This window comes from Nyctereutes procyonoides, unplaced genomic scaffold (genome assembly GCF_905146905.1).
Source record: "Nyctereutes procyonoides isolate TBG_1078 unplaced genomic scaffold, NYPRO_anot_genome, whole genome shotgun sequence".
In the NCBI taxonomy this organism is placed as follows: Eukaryota; Metazoa; Chordata; class Mammalia; order Carnivora; family Canidae; genus Nyctereutes; species Nyctereutes procyonoides.
In genome coordinates, this window is record NW_026575046.1 from 28,840,711 (window position 1) to 28,866,084 (window position 25,374).

Sequence of the window (25,374 nt, forward strand, 5' to 3'; positions counted from 1 at the left end):
CAGGTGAGGTACCTTCTCCCGAGTTGCTTGCCAGCCAGAAGCCTATTCTGAGGAAGCGGTGGTGATTGGTGAGGAGGTCCTTGAAGCTGGTTAATTTGCAGCTCTTCCTTCAACACTAGAGTTTTAAAGACTAAAGCTGCTTTGGGCGAGCACTGTCGAGGCCTTCCCTGAGAGGCCCTACCTGGTGCTGCAGCTCTGCAAGGCCAAAGCTGGGAGATGGCTGCCCTTGGGGACTCTTCAGGTCTGGCCTTTAAGCTATGAGGGCCTCAACACCAGTCACAGGCTATGTTGGATCTGGTAGGAACATCTCTGGAAAACTGTCCTGCTGGGGTCCATGGGCAGGAGGAGCAAAGCACTTTGTGCTAATGGTGATGACCTTGCTGATAGTGATGACGATGAGGGAGGAGGAACCCTCCTATCTGACAGGTGCAGGGCCCAGCAATTTGGTTTATGTGCACAGATTCATGCAACCCTCACAAGAACCCTATGGGAAGGAAATGTGTCTCAGAGACATTAAGCAAAGGACCAAGAGGCACATTATTTGTGAGCACCAAGATTCAAATCCAGATCTACTGGAATCCAAGGCAGCCAGAAGCCTGTGAGTGCTGGAAGAAAGGAAAAGAAAGTCCTTCAAGGAACATGTATGTTACCCTCATTTTTACAGATGAGGAAACAGAGGACCAGAGTTTAGCTATTTTTCTCATGAGGTCGGGCACTGTGCCAAGCACTTTACATATATTACCTCTTCCATCATCATAACATCTCTATGAAGTAAGTAATTCTACGATCCCCATGATGTAGATGAGGAAATTGAGGCCTGACACTACATGCAAGGGTTCAGAATTGGGCAGTCCGACCAGGGGGCCCTTCCTCTGGACTTCTTGAGTTGCCCAATACTGAGACAAGATGTAGCACGGCTGGACCAGGACCCAGGACTCCTGACTCCCAGGCTAGTGCTCCAAGGCTAGATGTAGGCTCTCTGTTGGGATTCATTGTTCCTTAAAAGCGCTCTGGCCTACAGCCCAAAGAGTGAAATCACGCCCTGCGGTTCTGGGAACCTCAGACTGGAGAAGGAAGCTCTTGCTCTGGTGTTCAAGTCTGAGCAGGTGAACTGAGGACTCTCCCTGTTTCCTCCTCTGGCTGGGAGGGAGCCCACGCAGGGTGGGCAGGGTGGGGCAGCCCTCCAGAGTGCCAGGGGGTGGGGGGGTGGGGGCAGGAGGCAGGCGTGCCCAATGAAACAGGTCTAAATCTTCCCGCCTTTTCGCCTTTATTCAGGCGGTGCCCTCATCTGCTGTCTGGCAAACAAACAGCAGGGCATGATGGTGAGAGTTCAAGGCTGCAGTCTGGGAAGTTTTCTTATGTGTGCCATGTGTGGTGGTGGTGGGGAATCCAAATCCTCTGGTTGGCCCATTATTTATTAAGCATCTGTTATGTGCCAGGCACCGGAGACATAGCAAATATGAAAATAAAAAAAAAAGATTCAGCTCTTGGGTCTTAGAGTCTTAGAGTTAAGAAGACACACGAAGATCAAATCTTCCCTGGAACAAATGTAAAATGGCAGCTGTGGCCAGTGTTTTCAAGGAAAGGCCTGCAGAGCTAGGAGAGCCCATGACAGTGGGGCGAGGTGGGGAGAAGGATCCCGCGGACAGTCTGAGGGGCAGTGGGAAAGGACACGCTGAAGATGTGGTTACTGGGCGAATGAATGGCCACTGGGTAGGAGACACCAGTCTGTGTGTGGAAGCTCCTCGTGAGATGGTTCATGGAAGGACCTGGGAAGCCGCGGGGCCTGGGGAAGCCTGCGTGAGCCTGGCCACCTTAAGCATTGTGGGCCATGGTAGTAAGAGAAGTCATTCAAGTTTATGGGCAGCCGTGGTGGTGGTGGTGGTGGTGGTGGTGGTGGTGGTGGTGGTGGTAGGGGGGTGAAGGAAAACTTGAGGGTGATGGCCAAACTTGACAGAATATGGGTCAACGCATCCTTCAAAGAAAAAAGAAAAACATGCCACCCCCTCCTTGAGCCTGCCCGGATTTCTCCACCTTTGCCCTAAGATATTCCTCTCTCTCTGGTCTTGGAGCTCAGGTACGGAACCTCGGGGCCAGTCAGGCCTGAGCTTTGTCTTCCTGCTGCTGAAATGCACCGCGAATTCAAACCAAGTCCTCCGCCTTCCCGGGCCTCAGTTTCCCCAGCAGAGCAGAAGCAGGTTTTCTCAAAGGACCCGCCCAGCGCTAACGCAACGTGATTCGCTCGGGCAGGAGCGGGGGGCTGCCCGCATTGCTGCGCAGGCATCGGGCTCCGGGCTGGGGCAGCGTCACCCGGCCGCGGGCGCTCTCCTCCGGGCCGGGGGCTGCCGGGCAGGACCGCGCAGCCAGACGTGGCGCAGTGAGGCGGGGGCGCGACCCCCGGCTCGCGCGGGCACCGCGCGGCCCCGCCCCCGCAGCCAGCGGCCCTGCGGCAGCCCGGGCCCGAGCTCCGCCCTCCGCCTCCCGCCGGCCTCGCTCCCTCCTCCCGCCTCCCTCGCTCGCTCGCTCGCTCGCTCCCTCCCCCCGGCCGGCTCGGCGCTGACTCCGCCGCACGCTGCAGCCGCGGCTGGAAGATGGCGGGGAACGACTGCGGCGCGCTGCTGGACGAAGAGCTCTCCTCCTTCTTCCTCAACTATCTCGCCGACGCGCAGGTACGGCCGGCAGGGGCCGCGGGCCCGGGGGCAGGGGTGCGGAGCTGCGGGGGCCGGCGCCGCAGCCGCGGAGGCCGGGAGGCGGCGGTGGGCGCAGCGGGGGGGACGGGGGCTCCCGGCTGCAGAGCCCCCCTTCCTTGCGCCCCGCGATGCGCTCTGCCACGGAGGCAGGGGGCCCGAGGCTCCCCCCGTGCAAGCTCCGTGCGGAGCGTGGGGGCGCTACGGCCGCCGGGGAGGGTCCAGCCTCGGCCGCTGGGAGTCCGCACCCCCCTGCCGGCAGAGGTGGGGGTACCGCGTTTCCTCGGGGAGGTGGAGCAGCGCCAAGGTGTGGGGGACCCCCAGGCTGGCCCTGGGAGTCGGAGGCGCGCCCTCGGACTCCCGGCGCTTGCTGCCGTACTTTCACGTGGACTTAGGGCCCCGGCTCCGGCGCCTGCCCCCGTCCCCGGAGTGCCTTGGTCCTCGGGTCTCCCGCGCCCCGCGTGCTGCTGCTGGCCCCCCGCGGCTCCCCGGCGGCGCCGGCGGCGCGGAGTTTCCTGCCAGTTGCCGGCTGAGGGCTTAGGGGGCTGCGGGGCACGTGGGCATGCGGGCGGAGACAGCACCTTCCTGGTTTCGCTACCGGCGGAGCCCCTCGGGAGGAAAGCACGGCAGGATGGGGGTGGAAAGACTGCCTGGGGGCGCCTGGGTCCCCCTGCGGCGCGCGGCCCCGGTGCGCGCTCGGCGATGCTGGGGGAAGGGAACGCGAGGCGGCGTCCCGGGCTCTGGCTGCGCCGGGGAGCCCCACCGGCGACACGCGCGTGACAGGAGAGGGTGCTCTGGTGTGCCGGGGCGGGGGGGGGGGGCTCGAGGGAGCTGGTGACTTGGAGACGGGGCGGGGGGGGTGCTGCTGGGACGAGCCGCCACCGAAAATGCCTGCGCTAGGCGTGCGCGCCCCCCACCCTTCCAAGGCTTTCCCCACCCCAAGCCTGTTGCGAGCGTAAAGTTTGGCCCCATAGTTAGGGCTTGGGGCTGGGGATGCGGCGGAGGCCAGGAGGAGCCCCCGGATGCGGGCGCTCGGCTGGGCGCGGAGAGGGGCCGCCGGGCGGAACCGGGCGCGGCTCGCGGGGGCTGGTTCGGTACCTGGAGTCGGAGCGCCGGTGCCGGCTCGTTTTGCATAACACTGGGAGGGAGGGGGAGGCGGGGGGGCGGGCGGTGGGAGGAGAGAGAGGGAAACTTTGCTTCTTGTTCTAATCTGCCTGTCTTTGGGCGGCAGCAGCTGTCATGGGACCGGGTGGGCGGGGAGAGGCTCGCAAGCTGACTCCGAGCCGTGAGACCGCGACTCGGAGGGGACGCGGCCGCCGAGACGCCGGGCTGCAGGCGGCCGGGACGGCGCGGCGTGGCGGGTGTCGCGGAGAGGAGGCCGCCGCGCGCCGGGGAGGGCCGCCCCGCTCGCCGCAGACAGCCCTGCGCGGGGAGCCGCGGGGCCTCGTGGTGGGTGGCGGGCGTGCTGGGGTGGCTTGGGGCGGGGGCCGAAGGGCCGGTGGCGGCGTGTGACCGCGCGTTCTTCGGGCGGGGGGCGGGGAGGGTGTGATGAGCGGGCTGCGCGCGGGTGTGTGTGTGTGTGTGTGTGTGTGTGCACACGCCGCGCGCGCCGGGCGCGTACCTTCACCTCTGACGAAACTGCGGTGGAGCTCCCGCGGCGGTCACCGGCACCGTCGCCAGCCCCGCGCCCGCGTCTGCTCGGAAGGCAGATCCCAGCCCCAGCGCCACGGCCGCCCCGCTGCGTCCCCCCGCGCGCCCCCCCCGCACCTCCCCCCTGCACCCCCACCCCCACCCCCACGCCCGACCCGGGCCTGCGGGCAGCCCGGGACCGGGGGACTGGGTGCAGGCGGGACCGAGGTGCCCCTGGGAAAGTTCTGTCCTCGGCCTGGTCTGGGGGTGCCTGAGATAGCCGGAGACTCGGCCGGGGACCCCTCTAGCGAGAACCCGTCCGTCTGCACCCCGGTTCTTAACTCCATCACTGGGGGTTCTTGGGCTCACCGATAATTCATTATTTGTCCTTTTAGCCGCCCAGCGGGCCTCCCCGGCAGGGATATTTCACCCAGGGATACTAGAAAATTGGGTAATCAGGTGTCAGCAGAAGCAGCACAGTGAAAGTTAATCTGGGACGTTTGCTTTTTTTATTTGACCACGTGACGGGCCGAGGCTCCTCTGGTGATCTTCGCCGGCCCAACTTGGGAAATGTAATTGATAGGGAAGCTTTGCAGCCACCCCTAGAAGGTTCACAGAGCCCCGCCGGAAGAGGACCTGGGCGGGCCATCGCGTGCCTCCTCATTTTACAGCTGGGGAGAGAGGCTGCGAGGGGTGAGCGGCTTGTCCAGGACCACGCAGCCAGCGGGTGACAGAGCCACCCAGGGCTCCTGACTCCAGGTCCTGTGTGTTACCTCGAAATAGCACTGGACTTGGAGTCAGAAGGCCTGAGTGGAGTCGCCTTCCCCACTCTCTGGCTGGGTGACCCCAGAGCAAGCCATTTTAACTCTCCGAGCCTCCTTTCCTCCATCTGTCAAATGGGGCTGGTGCTGCCGCAAGAGGAGACCGGGTCGAGGTGGTGGGGGTGAGCACTGCTTGCATGCTAGACGTCTGCTTGTTCCTGTGACTACCTCTCCTCCTCCGGTCCCTCCCTGGTCCTCCCCTCCATTTCCCCCTTTGGAAGGGAAGGGGTGGGGAGAGTGAATAAAAAGGTAATTTATTGTCTTTATCCCAAGGACTTGTCTTTGGTGGCTAATCCAGAGTCAGATAGAGGGAGGACTTCTGTTTGGGAGAATTAACTTTTTACCCATTCGGGCCAAAGTTCAGAAATTCTTCAGACCAAGGATTGTGAAAGCTTCTTGGAAAGGTTCGGGGCATGTATTCCAGAGGACTTTGGGTTGGCTTCACCTTTGCCCAGCCTGTGCCCCTTGCCTCCATTGCCCTCACCCACGGTTCCTGCATGGCCTTCTCTAGCAGGCCTTCCTTCCCTGGCTTGCCCTGCTTTCTCTCTCTCTTCTGGTTTTTGTAGTCGGTGTTATACAACCAAGCAAAAGCAGTTTTTCTGTGTGAGTCCTGTGGCCCAGTAGGATTCTAGAACTAGAGTTGTGCCTTTTATCTTTGTGCCCCCTTGGCACCTGCCACCATGCTGAGTTCCTTTGCTCAGCTCTTGGTCTGGGGGTCCGAAGGTGAATTACAGGGGGGATGGGGGGGGAGCCTCCTAGGCTGGCCCTCAGGACAGCTGGGCAGCAAGCATGGGTAGAGAGGAATAAAGAAAGCTACAGCTGTGGGCCATGACTTGAGCTCCAAAGGCTACACAGTAAGCCCACACTAAATATGGGTTGTTTGAAGTCACTTGGGACATCAATCATAGGTGCCCCAAATGTCAGAGTTGGCAGGAACTTTACGGATCATGTGGTCCAATCTCTTATCATTGAAACATAGTTAGTAGTAGAGTTGTTAGAGAAATACTGGCAAGCATAAAGAAAAAATGGAAAGTATGTAATCTTACCCAAAGGTAACCACTGTTAATTTTTATGTATACTTCCAGGCTTTTCTTTCCTATCGATTCCTATGGATTATATCTGTTACACAAAAATGGAGTTTTTCATTATATATTCATTGTAACTTGGAATCATACTGTTGTAATTTGCTTTTTTCCCCCCCTTCCAAACAATATGCTGTGATTGTCTTTCCACATCAATAAATATTCTACTTCATGTCTTAATATCCGAATGGTTATATAGTATTTCATTGTGGGTTGAACCAAAATGTATTTAATCAGCCCTTTGTTGTTAGTCATTTAATTTGTTTATAATTTTTGTTGTTGTTCTTGTAAGCCACGCTGAAATGAATGTCTCTGCATATGTCTTCTTTCGTTCATTTAAATTCCTAGAAGTGAAATTACTCTGACAAAGGAACTATGCAGGCGGTTGGTAAACACATTTCTGGAGTGCCTTCTAGGAGGATTGTGCTAATTTACACACTTACCAACATTGTGTGGGAATGCCTGGTTCCCCACAGTCAGATAACTCTTGGTATTTAATTGTTTTTCACTTTTACCAGTCTGTTCATCAATAAATTCTTTTACCCTTTTGTTTTAATGTGCATTTCTTTGATCACTTGGGATGCCCCTCCCCCCCCAATATGATCATGGGCCATTTGGGGTTCTGTTTTGTGAAATTTCATGCTTGTGAATTTGGCCCATTTCTCCATTGGTATCCTGTCCTCTCATTGTTCTAGACCTGGGTCTGAGTACATAGAGGGGGCCCCATCACGCAGAGAATCAGGAAATGGGTTGAACATCTAATGGGTTACTAGGTCTGCAGTGGTGCTGCTTCCACAGCCCGGGAAGCCAGGGCTAACTTCTTCTCCAAGCCAAAGTCCTAGGCATCTGGAAGGGCAGGTGTAGTACAGCCTTGGCTGGGTGCCTCTGTCTACCCTTCACCCGTGTGAGAATAGGGGGAATAACTTACTCACCTGAGCCCAGAAGGGGACAGGTTTGCTGGCTTCGTCTACCAGAGGCGGGGGCTCCGATTTCACTGGGGCCTCCCTGGCTGGTACTAATGATCAGGATGCCCTCGGAACCAGGGAAGGCAGTGGCCTAGCAATGGGGCCCCAGGGGCTCGTATTTCCCCTTCACCTTGGGGCTCTCCTCTCTGCAGCTGGTGCAGGCCAGCCAGAAGCTCCACCATTGCCAGGGGATGAGTCACCCTTTTCCCTCTCTCTCTGGGAGAATAGAAGGAATACTGGTTTGAGTCAGAAGCAGCTTTGCAAATGGGGGTTTGGGCTTAGAAGTGAGGTCATAACATGAACATTGCAGTGTTAACAGCTAGCTTCCTCCTGCATCACCCATGACATTTGTGAGAGCATCCTTTAGATGCCATGCACTCTGCCAAGCCTTCTTTTGCATTGTTACATTTTATCCTTGTAAATAGTCTACAATGTGTAGGTGCCATGATTATTACCATTTAACAGATGAGGATTTCACAGTTTCAGAGAACCCACTGGCTTGCTAAACACAGTCTCCCTACTCCACTGCCTTGGACTGAGTAGAAGAGCCAGGATCAGAGGCAAGGTTCTCAGACCACATGACTCCAAGTTTGCAAGGCAGGGACTACTCTCTACCTCTGTTCATTGTTTTTCTAGCACCTTGAGCAAATGAAGGCACTTTGCATAGAGAGAAGACAACTCATAAAGCCCTCAGTTTCTCAGTCTCTGAAATGGGGATTGTAGCCCTGACTCTCAGGATTGAGCGTAAAATAATAAAATGTCTGCAAAATGAGTAGCAGCTTGCTGCTCAGGAAACTTGGAATTCTCTTTGGAAGCACTTCAGAAGGGCAGGATTAAGTGTAATGCAAACTCCCCTTCGTGCAGTCTTTTTTATGCAAAAAAAAAAAGGGAAGCATAATTCCATGTAATCTTTTTTATGTAAAAAGGGAAGCATAATTCTTTATGTGAAGGTGAAGGAAACCCAGATAAAGTCATTTGGAAGAGAATGAGCATGGCCATTTCCTATTTCTCCTCTTAGGTACTCAACTGACACTCAGTTGTTGCAGAATCAATTGGATTGGATTGCCCTTTCTATGCATTTCCTCTTCTGGTCTAGATCTTTGTCCTTTCACGACCGTGGGATTCCTGTAGTTAGCAGATGTGACCGTGGGATTCCTCCCTGTAGTTAGCAGATGTTCATATCTGATGTCACTCCCTTGCTTACACATCACCCATAGCTCCCCAGTACTTTCACATTAGAGCCTAAAGTTGATTCCCAATATTCAAGGGCCTTCAGGTACTTGAAGTCAGAGAGGTAGGCCCCTGACTTTTTTCTGATTTGTCTGCTTTCCCTTGGGGATATGTCCGCTGCAGCGTAGGTCATGAGTCTTCTTCCTGGAAGGGTAGGCTCCTCCTGCTGTTGTCTGTCTCCTTTGCCCCTGTTTCTTCCATTCCTGCCACTCATCCTTCCTGACCCAGCTGCCGTGCCACTGGTGCCACTGTTGTCATGCTGGCTTCTCCCTGCCCTCTGGGCACAGCTGCTCCGTCCCTTGCGTGGGCCACTGCACTCACTTTGAAGGGGGCCTGTCTGCGTTTGCTGTGCTGGCTGTGAGACCTTTGGTGGATCCCATAACTTCTCCACTTGGATCATTTAAAACTGTTGTGAGAAGTCCACGAACACCTAATGACAAATGGATTTAAAGCACCTAGCATAGGTGCACCTGGGTGGCTCAGTTGTTGAGTGTCTGCCTTCGGTTCAGATTGTGGGCCCAGGATCCTGGGATCAAGTCCCGCATCTGGCTCCTTGCAGGGAGCCTGCTTCTCACTCTGCCTATGTCTCTGCCTCTTTTTCTATGTCTCTTATAAATAGATAAATAAAAATCTTAAAAATAATAAAATGCCTAGCACAATGTGTGCTAGGTAATAAGCACCAAATAATAGATATTTTAAGTTCCATTAAGTTTAACCACTTAAGAAATCACAGCCTGAAAATTCAGGCTCCATGAGGGCAAGGATCTTGGTCTGTTTCACTCTCCATTTTTCCCACGGGGAATAGACAAGTGCCTAGAACTCAGCCACTCTAAATCCTCACTGAGTGGATGAGTATGCTCGACTGTGAACCTTTTCAGGGCAGACACTGCTCCTCCTTTTGTTATCTGCAGTCTGTGTGTTCCTGAGAAGGGACAGAGTGATACATGCTTGTGAAATGGCCTTGGAATATGCTCCCACAACTCCACCCCCACCACCTAAATGCATTCACAGCCCCCCTGCACTTCAGGCTGCCCCTCAACCTCATCCCCACACCTGCCCTCAAGGGAAAGACTTTCAAGTCAGCTATTGTGCCTCTGCCACTCATGTGGAGGGTACTACCTACTGCCCCCCCCCCCCCCCATCTGCGTGCTGTTGTCCCTACCGCTAGGTTGACAACTCTGGGAGGGCAAGAATTGTTATCCTGAGCTACCTTTGTGGTTACCATTTAAGTAGATCTTTGAGCAAAAGAATGTTTTCTGTGATGAGGTGTCAGGGTCTCTGAAGAGGGGTTTGTATTTTAAACATTTTCCTGTGGCAAATGTCCAGCACCTACAGAAGTTGTAGAATGGTATCGTGAATCCCCAAGCTCCCATCGCTCACTCAGCTTCAGCCATTTCGGACCCATGCCACTCTTGTTCATCCATCCACGCACCACATCATGTCATCCGTGACTATTTCAGTGTGTATTTGTGAAGAGACTTTTTAGTATTAGCACATGGTTTCTCCCAATAACTGTCAGGTTGGTTCTGTTGTCCCCATTTGGTAAGTGCAGAGGGTTAGGTTAGTCCTGTTGGGTCTTGCAGCGTGCGAGGGTCTAACCTGGGATTTGAATGACAACCCCTGAGCTGCTTCCTCTCCTACCACGCTTGAGAGGCACGTTGGAGAAGATCCACTCTCCCCCTCCCTTTTCCAGAAGAGGGTCACTGAGGCAGAGTTGGAGAAGCCATCTAGCTGGAGGAAGCCCAGTTGCCAGACTCTCAGACCCTTTCTTTTCCAGGATCAGGACTTGGGGTGGGGGTATCTCTGCTTTGGGGGATGAGAGACACTGTTGCCCAGGTTGACTGGGCTTTGTGGTGGCTGTGGGGATGCTGGGGTGCAGTCCACTACCACCACCACTGGGCAGGCTGCATTTGCTTCCTGCTCTCACAGCTTCTAAACCCCAAAGGTCCCCCACTCCCCTTGCAGCTGAGTGTGTTTCTTCCTTCGGTGCTTTCATTGGGGTTTTCCAGTAAGCAAGTCAGGGGGACCATAGGGTCAGAAACCTGGGTTCACATGGCTGAGAGGAGGCATCTGACTTAAAGCGCAGAGCTGGGCCCAGCACAGGATCTGTAGGCCCTGATGGTAGCTAGACTCCTGGGCTCCCACCCTGCCCTTCCTTTCTTTGAAAAAAAATTTCCCCATCTTGCCCATTCTTCAGGGCAGAGACTGATTTGCTGCCCAGGGGTAGGGTAGACCAGAGAGACTTTTATAAATGGGAGGGTAAAGTCATTGATTAATTATCCCCCAAGGCCTGTAATTACTGCTCAGTCTTTTAGGTAAGAAAACAAACATTTGCTCTAATTATTTGTTTAGGTGGCTGAGAGGGCTTTGAGCCCTGGGGTTGGGCTCTGCTTGAGGCAGCCCTGTGGCCTTGGCATGAGGCTTCTTTGTACCTGGGGTGTTGCATTTGGGAAATGGGACTGACAATATAAGCTCCATGGGAAATGGGACTGACAAGATTCTGGTCCCAACCTGTGATATAGAGGGTTGTAGGACAAGTTGAAATGATGCCTGTAAAGTGCTTAGGAATGTTCAGTCCGTGGGGACCATTGGTTAGTAAGAAAACAGACACGTACCATGTAGAGCCTGCCACTTACCTTCCCATTGAACTCTGGGTCCTTGATCCTGTTGAGGGCCTGTGGTTTCTCTCTCAGAGCATTATGTTTTCTTTTCCCCTGTACTTCTGGGGGAACTGAAGAGGAATCCCATCCAGCCTTAGCAAGGACCATAGTATTGACTTTGAGAAAACCAAATCCAGTTATAGACGCTGCTTGAAGAGAGAAGAAACAGATAGTGGTTAAGAGCTTTAGAGTTCCACCGCAGAGGGTTTAAACCCAGGGGCCTACCATTTACCAGTTGTGTGACCTTGAGCAAGCGGCTTAACCACTCTGACCTCAGTTGTAGAAGCAAGCTCCTGGTATGGCATCCAGGGCCTCGCATCCAATACTGGGCATGACAGTGGTGTGCCCTTCGGATGGCTGTAACAGGATGGATAACGCTTGGAGCATTGCCTGACACAGAGTAAGCACTCAATAAATAGTAGCCACTATGATGATGACAGTGACAAGGGTGTAAACACCAGCGTAAAACTGAGTTTTCAGGGAGTTGGGAGTGCCGCGCAGACCATCTGACTCAATGCCCTTACCTTGAAGTGAGGAAACAGGCTGGTTTTTAGCAGACCAGCCATTGGCTTCAGATCACCACCTGGCAGAGGCAGGACAGGACTCCTAGCCTCTGTCTGCGTGGGCAAGTCTGGCTCTGGATGGCAGACACTCAACTGTCTGGGACCCACTGTCTGGGAACTCAGCCGGGCGAGCCCTGCGTGTCTGAGATGGATGCTCCCCAGCAGCTCTGCAGCCGTGTTTTTCCCCTGTGCTTGCCTGGCAGAGCACAGCCATTTAGCAGAGGGAGAGCTAGGAGACGTGAGAAACCAGGCCCTGAGCAGTTGCAGCAGCCGGCCCACGAGTGGCTCCCTGAGGTTGCCATGGCAAACAGCCTTGGCAACGTGGCTGCTGGAGCCTTTATTTCTGATCCCAACCTCCTCGCAGGAAGTGTGGTACCCGGGACACTGGGGAGGACCCTGTCTTGGCTCCTTGACACCGAGGATGACCCGGTCTCCGTGCTTTTGGGGATCCCAGGCTGCACCAGCCACAGCTGAAAACCTCTGCAGGCCTACCCTGCACAGCCTGCTGAAGGGAGCTCCTGGGTATGGCATTTGAGGCCTCAAATGCCTGTCCATCTGTCCTCTGTATCAGTCTGTTCCTCAAATACCCTGAGACCATGCAACAGTGTATCCCTTGCTGCAGGAACAGAACAATATAATAATTTGAACATGGACTTGGTGCTAGGGGTTCCCAATCTGGCCTCCATTGACTGAGTCAGGCCCCGTGCTAAGTTAGTCACATAAATTATTCACAGTCACATCTAATCTCTGAGGAGTCCCATGGAGTAGTCCCCACTCTTCTCTCCATTTTACAGTTGGGTAGGTTGAGGCTGGTTCCAGAGTCTGTTGTGCTGGTGCTACTCTGCAGTCCTTGCTTCCCTGTACCAGGGAAGCTCTAGAACTGCCATGATGGATCTGCCCTCTCCCCATTCCCCAGCTGCATCCTTCAAGGCCCAGCACAAGTGCCGCCTCTTCTTATTCCCCCTCTTGTAAGTGGGCCCTTTCTGCCCTGTGACCCCACAGTCCTTTAGAGACCTCCTGTGTGCCCTCCTTGTCTGTGTACTTTGTCACCCTGCTGAATTTATACCCAGACCTCTAACCGGCCCATAACAAAACAGGCAGGGAAGCTGGCTAAAGGGCAGAGCTTTGACCACCCTGTTCAGGACTTCACACTTGGCAGGCAGTGAGGAGTCAGCAAAGGTTTTCATGAATATTGTTATTAATTACAGTAATCATAGAATTATGTAACAGTTAACATTCAATGACCACTTGCTAATTGTAGAAAACAGCTAACATTCGATGACCACTTACCAGGCACTAGGCTGGGACATTAGCTAGTTGGATCCTCTGCCATCAGGTGAGGTTGGGACAACAACAAACCCAAGGTCAGTGACTTGCCCCGCATCCCTCAGGCAGGTAGCGGCAAGGGCGGGACTTGAACCTAGGTCTGCCTGGCTTCAGAGCGTTTGGTCTGAGCCACTGCAGTGTGGCTGATCTGGCTAAGCACAGAGAAGGGACTGGTATGGGACTGATGGGTGACATCTGCACTTGGCCTCAGCTGGAGGGGGGGTGAGTGGGAGTGAGTGGGATGTGGGAGAGAAGCCACAGAGTGCAGGGGGCTCTGTGGCATCCCTATAGCTGAGATAAGGGGTGCAGAAGAGGAGTTGTTTTGGGGGAGGATTTGTGTGAGTAGACATCCATTTATTCGGGGCACACTGTGTGCCGGGTTTGTCCCTACCCTTGGCTTTCCCCAGAGCCTTGTTAAATGCAAAACTCTGGTCCCAGCCTGTGATAACCTTTGCTTACATTTTATTCTTTACTGTTCTCCTACCAATTCAGGACCAGAGGTCCCTAAGGAGAAAGACCTCATTGGTCTGGTTCACCATCAGGTCCCCCAGTGCCTTAAGGGTGGCAGGTACACCATAGGCCCCCAGGAAATATTTGTCCACTCACTGTCTGAATGAACAAGTGCTGTTTGACCTTTCAGGAAATTCACCAACCATTTGCTTGGCCCCAAAGGCCTTTTCTCTGCTTAGAACTGTGCTAGGACATGTAGGTGAGGGGAATTGGGAGAAGGGTTGTACCAGTCCCCACAAGGGGCCTATTGCCGTCGTCCCCAAGATAAGCCTTGCACACAAAGAAATCAACGACAAACATTTTTTGGAGTCTCCAGAACTCCCTCTCAGAACATGCCTCCAGTGGACAGTTCTTTGTAGAATGTTAAACTACTGCTAGGAATCCAGTCTGTTACAGGGCATTGCTCTGGCCCAACTGGGAAGGGGCTCAGAGCTTTTAGGGTCTAGTGTCTGCAGGGAGGTGCCTGGTCAAATAATTTGCACCTTCCAGGGAGATTGAAACCAGCACCTCACACCAGGATTTATGTCCTTTGCCCATCTGTTTATTCTGGAGGGACTGGGATGGCTAGCCTCACTCTAAAGGAAGGAGGAAATGCAGGGAGGTGAAGGACAGAGGACAGACGGAGCACCTGGGGACCAGTGACCACACTCTGTAGCCCAAGAGGATTAACTCGGTATCATATCAATCTTACCTTGCTCAGAATCCACTCAAGACCCTGTTCCACACAAGATCACCCCTCACTCTTCCTGCTTAGGGTCAACTGACTCTTCATTTACACACAGTTCTTACAGGTGTGGCCTGTCCTGTCCACACCTCATGACTTGAGTAGCTGTAAGCCAGTTCTATTAGTGTATGTCCATGCAGGCATGGGACGGGGCGGGGGTGGGGTGGTGAGAATCTACCAAAGGCAGAAACACTTGGACCACAGCTCTGCAGTCCACGGGATCCTTTTCGTCAGGGACCAAGGAGGCTCCTTGTTGCTGAATATACTATATGCAAGTAACAGAGCTAATGAGTCATACAGACCGTGCCATCCCCAAGGAAAGGTACATTTCTGCTCAGTGTTCTCTGTTGGAGGAAGCAAGGAAGAAGGAAATACATTTTGGTGTTACCACCTAAAACAGGAAGTCTATCAAAAGCAGGAAAAGTTCCAAAGTTACTTACAGACTTAGCTGACTGTGAGCATCCGTTATTCCTCAGTAACACCAGGTGAATAAGGAGTGAGTCTAGCCATAAAAGTTTATTTTTTTATTTTTTAAAAAAGATTTTATTTATTTATTTATTCATGAGAGACACACAGAGAGAGAGAGAGAGAGAGAGAGAGAGAGAGAGGCACAGACATAGGCAGAGGGAGAAGCAGGCTCCATGCAGGGAGCCCGATGTGGGACTCGATCTTGGATTCCAGGATCACACCCTGAGCCGAAGGCAGACACTCCACCACTGAGCCATTCAGGTGTCCCGCCATAAAAGTTTCTTTGAAAGTTAATGCTGTCTCTTATTATGAGATGTTTCTCATATTTTCAGGGCTGCACAGAGAAGTAGGGGTATGTTTGGCCTCAAGAAACTGTATGGCCAGGGGCAGCCCAGGTGGCTCAACGGTTGAGCGTCTGCCTTTAGTCCAGGGCGTGACCTTGGAGACCCGGGATCGAGTCCCACGTCAGGCTCCCTGCATGGAGCCTGCTTCTCTCTGCCTGTGTCTCTGCCTCTCTCTCTCTCTGTTTCTCGTGAATAAATAAATAAAATCTTAAACAAAACAAACTCAAAGTGTTTAAAAAAAAAACAGAAATTGTATGGCCTTGGGGCGTCTGGCTGGTTCAGTCAGTGGGGTGTGCAACTTTTGATATCAGGGTCATGAGTTCGAGCCCCACATTGGGTGTAGAGATTACTTAAAAATAAAATCTTAGAAAACAGATTGTGTGGCCTCGTAATTAATGAGAGCAAACTGCCTGGTTCAGATCTTAGCTGTGTGATCCAGGAGTTACGTAGCCTCTCTGTGCTCTCGTTAGCCAGCTCCCAGATGGGAATACGAAGGCATCCTGCCTTCCAGGGTTGGTAGAACTAATCAGTGGTTCTCAACCATGAGTGTGTATCAGAATCAACTGTGTAATTAAAAAAAATAATAATTATACGTCTGGGGCTGTCCCAGACTTAGTGAATGAGAATCTTTGAGAGCAAGCCCTTAAGTTTCTATGTTTTTAGAAGGCTCCCTCTCACGACACCCCTTCTTTGGTCCTAAACAATCAGATACTGTTTGTAGAGTGTCTGGCATCCACTCTGTCCTTCCCTCCCCTCTCTGTCCTTTCTGCCATTAGGCCCAGGCCACAGGGTAGCCCTTAGGATACAAATGACCCAAAAGCAGATAGAAACCCCTTTCTAATGGCTGTATAAAGCTGGGTGGCTTCCTTATCTTGCATTTCCACTTATCTTCACATCAATTCTGGGTTGGAGGCAGGAGGAGGGGAGTATTCCCATTTTACAGATGGGGGAGCCTCAGTGGTTCAATAGGATACTGCAGCAAATCAGTTTTCAAATATTGCCTTCATCCCCATATCTGTCTTCCTTGATCCTCAGTCACCTACTCACTTCTGGGCCACTCACGGGGTGGGGAGTTGGGGAGTGGGAAGAAATCATGATTACTTCAAGATGTGGGTAGGTTGAAAGAGGGGGAAAGGAAAGAGCTTGAGGGAATGGGAGCCACCTACAGACCCTCAGATCAGGAAACTTTTGATTTATCAGGATGCTTAAAGATCAGAGAGTGTTGGTCATGGTCCCAGGCCTTATGGTAGTTTAGGAGAAGCAATGGGATTTGAACCTACTTCTGATGCCCAGTTCACTGTCCTCCCAGCTATATGAGCTTCTTCTAGTGGACAGAGTGGACAGAGTGTAGTTCGAGTGATAATAAAAGTAATCATTGAGGTAGTGTAGTGAGGCCTTTGCAAGTATTGCTCACTCTGCCAGGAATTCTCTTCCCAGGCATCATGGCTTGCTGTTCCCTCTCCTCTCCAGATCTGCTGAGACATCATGTCCTCAGAAAGGCCTTCCCTGATCCTCCAGCCCTGATTTCTATCTATCCTAGCACATTTTCTCTCTTCTTTAAGATATGCACCACTCCCAGCTACTTTTGTATTTATGATTTTGTACTTGTTGGTTGCCTGTTGTCCTGTGGGAATGGAAGGCTCCATAAGGCTGGACATCGCCTGTCTGGTTCCCACTGTATCCCCAGGACTTAGCCCAGGGCCCAGCACATGATTGGTACTCACTGAATGTGTCTTGAATGAATGAATGAATGAATGAATGAATTTGCATTAAGCCCTTAATCTGTACCAGCCCCTGTGGTAAGCTCACTTTGATTCTCCCAACAACCCCTGGAGATGAAGCCCCATTCTTCAGGTGAGGGACCTGAGGCCCAGAGGGTGAGTGGTGGGGCTAGGGGATATAGCTCCTTTTTTTTTTTTAAAGATTTTATTTATTTATTCATAAGAGACACACACACACACAGAGGCAGAGACATAGGCAGAGGGAGAAGCAGGCTCCATGCAGGAAGCCTGATGAGGGACTCGATCCTGGGACTCCAGGATCATTGTCTAGGCTGAAGGCAGGCGCTAAACCGCTGAGCCACTCAGGGATCCCCAGGATATAGCTCCTTTGCTGATCAGGCCTCTCCATCTGGGGCCCCACAGATGGGTGTGACCAGCCCCCTGTCCCCTAGGAGTCCTACCCCAGTGTCCCAGTGACCTCCTACCACTTTCTCCCTAGGGTTGGGCAACAGCCCTTCTTTGTCCCGTGGGTACAATTGAGAGTACCTGCTCAGCAGCACCCCGGGCCTCCACCTTCTCCAGCACTTGCTCTTTGTCCTAGTGGCTGAGGGAGCAGCTGCCTGACTTGGACTTTGTGGATCAGCCACCAGCGGGAGTGTGGGGGTCTCCTGCTTCTGGGTGTGGGGGTGGGTGTGGGGTGGTCTGCAGGCTGTGCAGTGTAGCCCGTGGACCTAGAGGACAGTGGTGGGATCTTGCCAGAGGCTTTTCTCCCTAGAGCCCCAGTTGGCCCAGATTAATGGACCAAGTCATGGGGGAGAGCAGAGTGGGCTCAAGGATGAGATGAAAAGCATGAGAGAGGGAGGAGGGAGATTTAGAATCCACCCCAGAACGAGGAAGAAGGCCTCCTTTGCTCAGATGGCCTCACAGTAAATTTTCAGCGATCTACCTGCAGGACAATAAGAGAGGAACAGTATCAGCTGCTGCTTCCAGGTGGTAGACTCAGCCTGGGGTTTGGATTTTGAGGGTCAGCAGAAGGCAGACTTGAACAGACGTTAGTTAAGATGAGAAATTTGAGTCAGTCTGGGTCTAGGATCTTTAGCAGCTGAGTGATTTAGAGCATGTTATTTAAACTGCCTGGGCCTCAGTTTCCTTATCTGCAAAATGGGATGAAAGTAAGTATCTCAGTGGGTGGTTGAAATGAGAAGGTAATAGTGTTTGAAGAGAGTGCTGTGCCTGGGTGGTGTTATTATTAATAGCAATGACAGCGCAACTGCTTGGTTTGATGACAGACTGGTGGAGGATACTGGACGACCCTATGAATTACAGACTGCAGGTTATCATTCGATGCCTCTTTTTCTCTCTATGCAGCAATCACTCCCTCTGTGTGGGAAGCTAGGATCACAGATTTGCATAAGCCCTGCTCCCTGGCCTGGGGAGAACCAAGCTGCAGATGGCCATGGAGGGTGGCCAGTGCAGAGGGAGTGTCCAGAGAGTCTGTGTAGCAGACGGAGTGTGGAGGGGTGAGCTGGAGCTGGCTGACACGGTGGGGAGGGGCATCCCAGGGAGAGACCAGCCTGTCATAAGGCCCTGGATGTCCTGTGGCTGGTGAATGATCAGTGAGTGACTCGGGGGAGACAGGAGCTCCCTTCCTACTGTTGGAAGATTTGAGCTGGCCAGAGGACTCTTGGTGAGGGCAAAGAACATAAGGGATGGTCCAAGTGTCTGGAAGACACCCAATAGGAGCAAGTAGGAAGACACACAAGTAGGATATTTCCAGCCTGGGAAACTAGCGGGAGGCTGCTGGGGGGCATGGGGAGGGCTGAAGAAAGGTGGCTAGGTTTTCTCTGGGCCTCACAGGCAGGTGGACTAGTGGTATCACCCTGTGGTCTGTGCAGGCATGCAGGCCCTAGGCATGGAGCAGAGACACAAGGCTGGGGCATAGCTTCTCACCTGCAGTCCTGACCAGAGGCCTTTGCCTGATAAAGCAGCTATCCCTGTTGTGGTGGGGCCAAGCCCCACACACCCACCAGGTACTTGCGGGGCAGAGAGAAGGTTGGTAACTTTACAGAGTAGACCTTGAACAGATTTAATGATGATAATGATAGGTATTGCCATAGTAATAATTACTGTTACTCTTTTTACAACTTACTGTTATCCCTTTTAGCATACTACTGTGAAATTCTCAGGGTATTTCACATCCATAATCCATGTCCTCAGGAGGATTTTCTTGTCCATTTTACAGATTAAGAACCTGAGGCCAGGGATGTTGAAATGTCTTGCCCAATAAGGTCACCATTGCAGGCACTTAGCAGGAATGTGGGACTTGTGCCCCCTCCACCCTGAGGGGAAAGTGGATTTGGAGGGGGCCACAAGACCCACCTGGTCAGGAAAGGATGGTTTTGGAAAGGGCCTCTCAGCGCTTCCTGTCTGTGCCTTGTCTTAGACTGAGTTCCCAGGATTATTTTGAATTCTCCTTGGAGTGGTGATCCCCAGTCTTCTGGGAGTTGCAACATCCTTCTGTGTTAGGATTTTGCAATAGTTGCAACTCCCCCTCAGAAAAGTCTAATTTCCATTGATTCCTCTAAGTTAGAGTTAGGGAAGAGGGTTGTTTATAGAGAAGCTCGTACAGGCGCCTGGGTGGCTCAGTCGGTTGAGGGTCTGACTCTTGATCTCCGCTCAGGTCTTGATCTCAGGGTTGTAAGTTCAAGCCCCAGGTTGGGCTCTACTCTGAGTGTGGAGCCTACTTGAGAGAGAGAGAGAGAGAGAGAGAGAGAGAGAGAGAGAGAGAGAGAGAGAGAGAAGTTTGTAACTGCACTGGAGATCAGTGCCGTGATGATGGCATTGTACTTGGAACTCTGGGAAGAAGGTCTGGGTTCCATCCCTACCTGTCCCTCTTTGCTCTGTGACTTGGACAAGTCTGGCCCCCTTCTGGGCTCTGAGTTTCCCTATCTCTGCCATGCCATGACTCATTTTCCTACTGTGGGGGCTGTCTTACCAATTCTGCTTGGGGCGGAACTGCCAGGTACTGGAGAGAGAGGGAGAAGGTTTGTTCCTGGAGACAGATGGAGCTAGGCAACCTGTCACATCTTAGGTGGGCAACATGATTTCCCTACATCCAGTGAGCAGAGCCTGTCGCAGGTTCTTAACTTCCCCGGTTGTGTCCCTTTTTCTGGTGACAGGTGCTGACTTCTCTTTGAACTGCAAGTTGGAAGAAATTTATCATGGGATCATGTGTCTTAAATGTGTGGGTTTGGAAGGAGGAGAAGGCAGAGGAGGAGGAGGAACTTTAGGCAAGAGAATCCCCGATTTCCAACCTCCCCAGTGAATCACGGAACGCTGGGATAAGTCACTCACGGGGGTGGAAAGATTGGGCGAAAATTAGGAACTTTGGGCCAGGTTTTTTCAAAGGAGCAAATTATTCAAAATCCTCTACCAATAGATTATATCTAAAATTGATTTCTTCCCTTTTTTTTTTCTCTCCACAGTGCTGTTTTATCCATCTTGAATGCTTTTGTGATCTATAAAACTGTCTTTGAGCTCTCTCGGTTTCAGTTAAGAAAGATTTTAGCTGGGGAGAGGGAAGGTGCCAGTGAGTTTTGAGATATTGTGGGGGTCTGTGGCCTTGGCCGTGGGTGCTCTTTGAGGCTCAGATGGCCATCCTTGGGCCTTGGGCCCTGGGCCCTGGTGTCTTAGACGCAGAGCTCCTGCCGGCTCAACCACAAAGTCTGCAATTATTTAAGGAAAGCTCGCATCAAGTGGAAAAAGAGCGGACCACACTACCCGAACCATGTGGCCAATAGGCAATTCAACACCAGAGCTACCCAACCCCCTCAGGCCCTCACCAGCTGCTGGATTTTGCAGCCCCGTGGATTAGGTGACTGCCTGCCTGACAGGCAGGTCCATGTGCACAGGGTGGGTGCCCGCACAGGCGGCCTGGCTCTGCGTCAGCCCGGGAGACTGGATCTGCCTATATCCAGGGGAAGCTCTGTTCTGAGCCTCACAAAGCAAGTTAATTTAAAAGCTCCCCCTTTTTTTTAAATAATAAAGGAAGCAAAAAGTGATGAGATTTAAAACGATTTTATATGACTGTAACTCGGACATTTGTTTAATTGCTCCATAATTTGCTGTTAACCCCAAAAGATTTTGGAGAGATACCTTCCTGCCTTAAATTCCTTTTTTCATTTTATATTTTGTTGGTTCAACAGATATTTTATATATATATATTTTAAATGAAAATTAAAATTTCTTCACCAAGAATTTTTTTTAAAGTAATATTCAAAAAATTTCCAATGTTTGGAATTAACTCATCAGAAAAAACGAGGTCACTCCCATCTTGTAGTCTCTTATCCATAAGAAACAATCAATCTTAGCAGTTTGGTGGTGTTTAAATGCCTTTCAACTGAATACGAGATTATCTGTTTTATTTTCATATAAGTTGTATTTTCTCGTTATGAATAGGTGGCAGGTATTAATTTATTGAAATTTGAGAGAATAGAAATAGGCAAAAAAAAAAAAGAAAAAAAGAAAGAAAAAGTTATCCCAGCACCCAGAAATAACCAGTCAAAAGCAGTGCTTTTTTTTTTTTTTTTCCTTTCAAGTAACATTGTAGGTTCCACCTGCAGCCAAGCTGCCCTCCTTGGGCACACTTTCCCTGCCTTTCAGCTGGCATTTGTGAGCTGATTTCTGCCTGTGACCTTGAGAGGGAGAGAGCCTCAGCTCCAGGCCTGGTGTAAAACTGTCCGCCCACCATGTGACCTCTTTCAGCCTTTCATAAATGGGAACAATCTGTGCATTGCTGTGAAAATGCACATATCATAGATTTCAAAGCTAATTGCAAGTCATAGAGTCATAAACAGATACAAGGCCACCACAGCGACTGCTATTGTTTTAACTCCAGACAGTATCAGGTTTGGACAATCTTTGATTACCTCCAAATACTTCTTGTGACCAAGTGCTATTATACTCTAAGATTTGATCACTCTGAGGCTTGGCTCCTCGTTCACACAATGTGTGCGGCATCTGTCTATATATACATTTGTTAACATGAGCAGAGCACGATTAACACCCTTGCCGGTAGGAAAGGTATTCCAACACAGCCTTCCTGATTTAGAATCTATTACTCAGCTGGGCTGTTTGAAGGGTTCACTGATCCCTCTTGTGATTCAAGCTGCACTTGGAGCCCACGCAAGGGGAGGAGATGGGTGGGGGTCCCTGGGAGCAGGGCCCCAGGAAGATGCAGCTGCTTGACAAGTTCATTTTGTACTTGACAAGTTTCATTTTCGGTTCAACATACAGCCCTGTTCAACGGGAAACAGACAATAGACCTACTTTTGCATTTCTTTTGAAGAGGTAATACGGGAGCCTCCTTGAGGAAATTGTCAAAGTTACAAATGGAAGTCATCTCTCCCATTTTTGTGTCCCTATCCCCCGAGGAACCCCACTACCAATTTCTAACATGTTCTTCCCAGAGATAAACCATGCAGACACCAGCATATACAGGGTCTTGCTTCCTACCTTCATTTTTTGCACCGATGGTGACAAGCTAAGAACACTGTCGTGCCCCTTGCTTTATTTCACTTCATAATGTATCCTGATGGTCATTTCATATTAGTACATAAAAAAAAAATCTACTTCATTTTTTTGGCTTGATTGTAGTGGTTTAACCAGTTCTCTGTTGAGCCTTTAAATTGTTCCTAATTTAGCGCTGCTGCTAGTCTGCAGTGAACATCTATCTTTGTGTGAGCGTCATTTTGCACACTTGTGTGATGGATGTAAGGGAAAAATACCTCCCAGGGGCAGTTGCTCAGTTAAAGGGTGTGTGCATTTAAAATTTTGATGGCAGTTGCCACATTCCCTTTCATGAAATTTTATCAGTTTTAGATTCCTACAGAGATGAATAAGACATGCTTGTTTCCCCACACCTTCTCCAACACAGCTTGGCTTTAAACTTTTTTGATCTTTGTTAATCTGGTGTGTCTTTGGAGTTTTAATTGCAGACTTTCTCTCCTGGTTAAGAGTCACTCGGGTTTCCCCTCCAAAGAACTGCCTATTGTGTTGTTAATTTTATCCTCCTGGATTTACCTGGGTGTGCTTGTTTTCCCTTACTTACCCTCACAATACCCCAGGCGTCGTCTTGGGCTCCAACCTCCCTCAGGCAGACTGTTTGGAGGAGAAAGCCCACAGGGCTAGAGTCACAATCTAGATCCTGGTGCTGCTGCCTTCCTGCTGTGTGACCTTGACTGAGTCACTTAAACTCTTGAGTCACTGCTCCCCACCTCGTAAGTGAGGATGTTAGTTCAACAGCAGGATGTTGTTGGATGGATGAGATAATCAATGTAAAAGTGTTCTATAAACTGTGGAAAGCTATAAAAACACAATCTTGCATTAATAGTGACTTAGTTGCAAGTGAGTGCTAGAGTTTAGATTCCTACAACTTTAGAGGCCAGTTGAGTCACCTGGTTAAACCGGTGCGGTAAGGGAGGCCCAGAGAGAATGGACCTGCCAGAGTCATAAGGCAGTGGGGTCCAGGGTAGTCATGCGGTTTCCTCAAGAGCATTCTGATTTTTATATTAAATTATCCCAACTTGGGATCCCTGGGTGGCGCAGCGGTTTGGCGCCTGCCTTTGGCCCAGGGCGCGATCCTGGAGACCCGGGGTCAAGTCCCACATCGGGCTCCCGGTGCATGGAGCCTGCTTCTCCCTCTGCCTGTGTCTCTGCCTCTCTCTCTCTCACTGTGTGCCTATCATAAATTAAAAAAAAAAAATTATCCCAACTTCCACGTGGAAATGCAGTGTGGCTGAACCCCAGGAGGCCATACCTCAGAACTGAAAAATCTCTAGATGGGCTCCCATTTCTGCCAGCTGTGAGTTACTGCCCCTGCACCAGGTGACTTCACCTTTTGGGACCACAATAGCCTTCTCTGTGGAGGGCAGAGGGCTGCGGAGGGATTGCCGAGACCACAATGGTGGGGCCCTGCCCGTCTAGCGCCTGATGGGAGTTGGTAAATGTTGTCATTATTGTTGTTTGGCTTCGCAGGAGGTGTGGCCGCCGGGGAATCAGGGAGCCAGGCTCTGATGCCAGACACCTGGGGTTCAAGGCCTTGCTCTGCCCTGCCTTGCTGGTTGGGCATCTTACTTCACCTCTCTGAGGTAATCATAGGAGTCCCAGCTGCAACGCTTTGGTTTGAGGAATCAGTGGACTTTGAATACAAAGTGCTTATCATGTAGGAGGCGTTTATAAATAAGTAACAAAAAAAGTACTTTGCTGAAGTGCCTGGATGTGGTGGCAGTGGCCCAGATGTTGGGGTTTAGCAGAAAAGAAGAAGGGTTCCTGACTTCGGGGAGCTTATGTCCTAGATTCTTGTTTATGTTAATTATTCTCATCATAGTAACGGCAGCGTGGTCTGGTTGGTGTCCCTAGACTCTGCTTGGCCTCTGTCTAGAAGCTTTAGGACACACACTCTGAGGGGACTTGGGGGGTTTTCCCTGCTCCTGTAGACTCTGCAGATGACTTACTTCCTATGAGATGCTCTTTCTCCATAATTATAGGGAACTTGACTCAGCCTGCCACCTTCATCCCCTCACAAGGCTGGGCTGAAGCCTTTTGGTCTAGTGGCTTGTTTGACCAAGACTAGACCTGGCTTCCTGACCCCTCAGCCTGGGTCTCTTTGCTTCATTCATTGTTCGGCCATGGGAAGCTTCCCTCTCATCCAGCCCATATTTAAGTCCATTTCCTTTGTGCCAAACACTGGATTTGGGCCTGGGGACACAGCAGTGAGCCCAGTCCTGCCCACTGGGAGCTGGCATAGGGCGGCAGGAAACAAGATGATTTCTGCTAGCGATGAGCCCTGAGAAGACAATCAGTAAGAAAGACAAGGACATCCAATGGTGGTGTGTGAGCTACAGTAGAAAGGGTGGTCTGGAAGCCTGTCTGGAATGACATTCATGCTGAGGCTGAGAGATCAGAAAGAGAGCAGGTTTCTGGGAAAAGGTGTTCTAGGCAGTGGGAACAGCAAGAGCAGGGCCTTGTGTGGCAGGGCTTGTCACTCACAGAATGCGCCCACTGCCGGTGCAAACAGGATCCAAGGGGAGGCCCTATAAGCACAACTGGTGTGTTGGAGCATCTTTTCAGAGCAGGCGGTGAATTTGTTATTAATCAGAGTGGGCCCTGCCTGAGGGGATCACTGCGTCTGGTTGGGTGCTGGGTGCTTGAGTGAGCAAATGCATTTTGGACCGTGGCTTGAGCTTCAGTATTTGTTTGGAATGAATAGAATACACCAGGCCTTCGGCAGGGGCAGAATCAAGGCATTCCTGGATTCCGAGCAGCCCTGGCAGGCCCTCCTAACAGATGAGGACTTCCTCGCCGGCTCACCACCTAATGGTGTCAGCACCCACAGTCACCGTCGGCAAAGTCAATTTCCACTCTTGGATCTGTGATTTAACGCCCGGCTGCGCAGAGAGCTGCAGAGAGCTGAGGTCAGGGAGCTAATTGGGTTGCTTCGTAAGAGGGAGGTTCTTAGGATTGGAATATCTGGGCCTGGGGCAGGGTCACAATGCAGAGAAACCAGCAGGGCTGGACTGGGGGGCCTGGGCTGGCTGGAGCCACTGGTAACAGAGCTGAAGTGACAGGGATTAATTAACATGGA

At 51.6% G+C, this 25,374-nt stretch overlaps 1 protein-coding gene across 3 annotated transcripts in view; it reads left to right on the forward strand.

Annotated features, from left to right (window-relative positions):
* Positions 1 to 2,510: 2,510 nt before the first annotated feature.
* Positions 2,511 to 25,374, forward strand: part of PPARGC1B (PPARG coactivator 1 beta) — a 112,072-nt gene continuing 89,208 nt past the window's right edge. For all 3 annotated transcript variants that reach the window (XR_008664371.1, XM_055325236.1, XM_055325237.1), the window contains exon 1: positions 2,511 to 2,669. Coding sequence is in view for 2 of the 3 variants with exons in the window: in XM_055325236.1 (XP_055181211.1) it covers positions 2,592 to 2,669 (78 nt within the window). In the remaining variant the exon portion in view is untranslated. The remainder of the gene's footprint in view (positions 2,670 to 25,374) is intronic.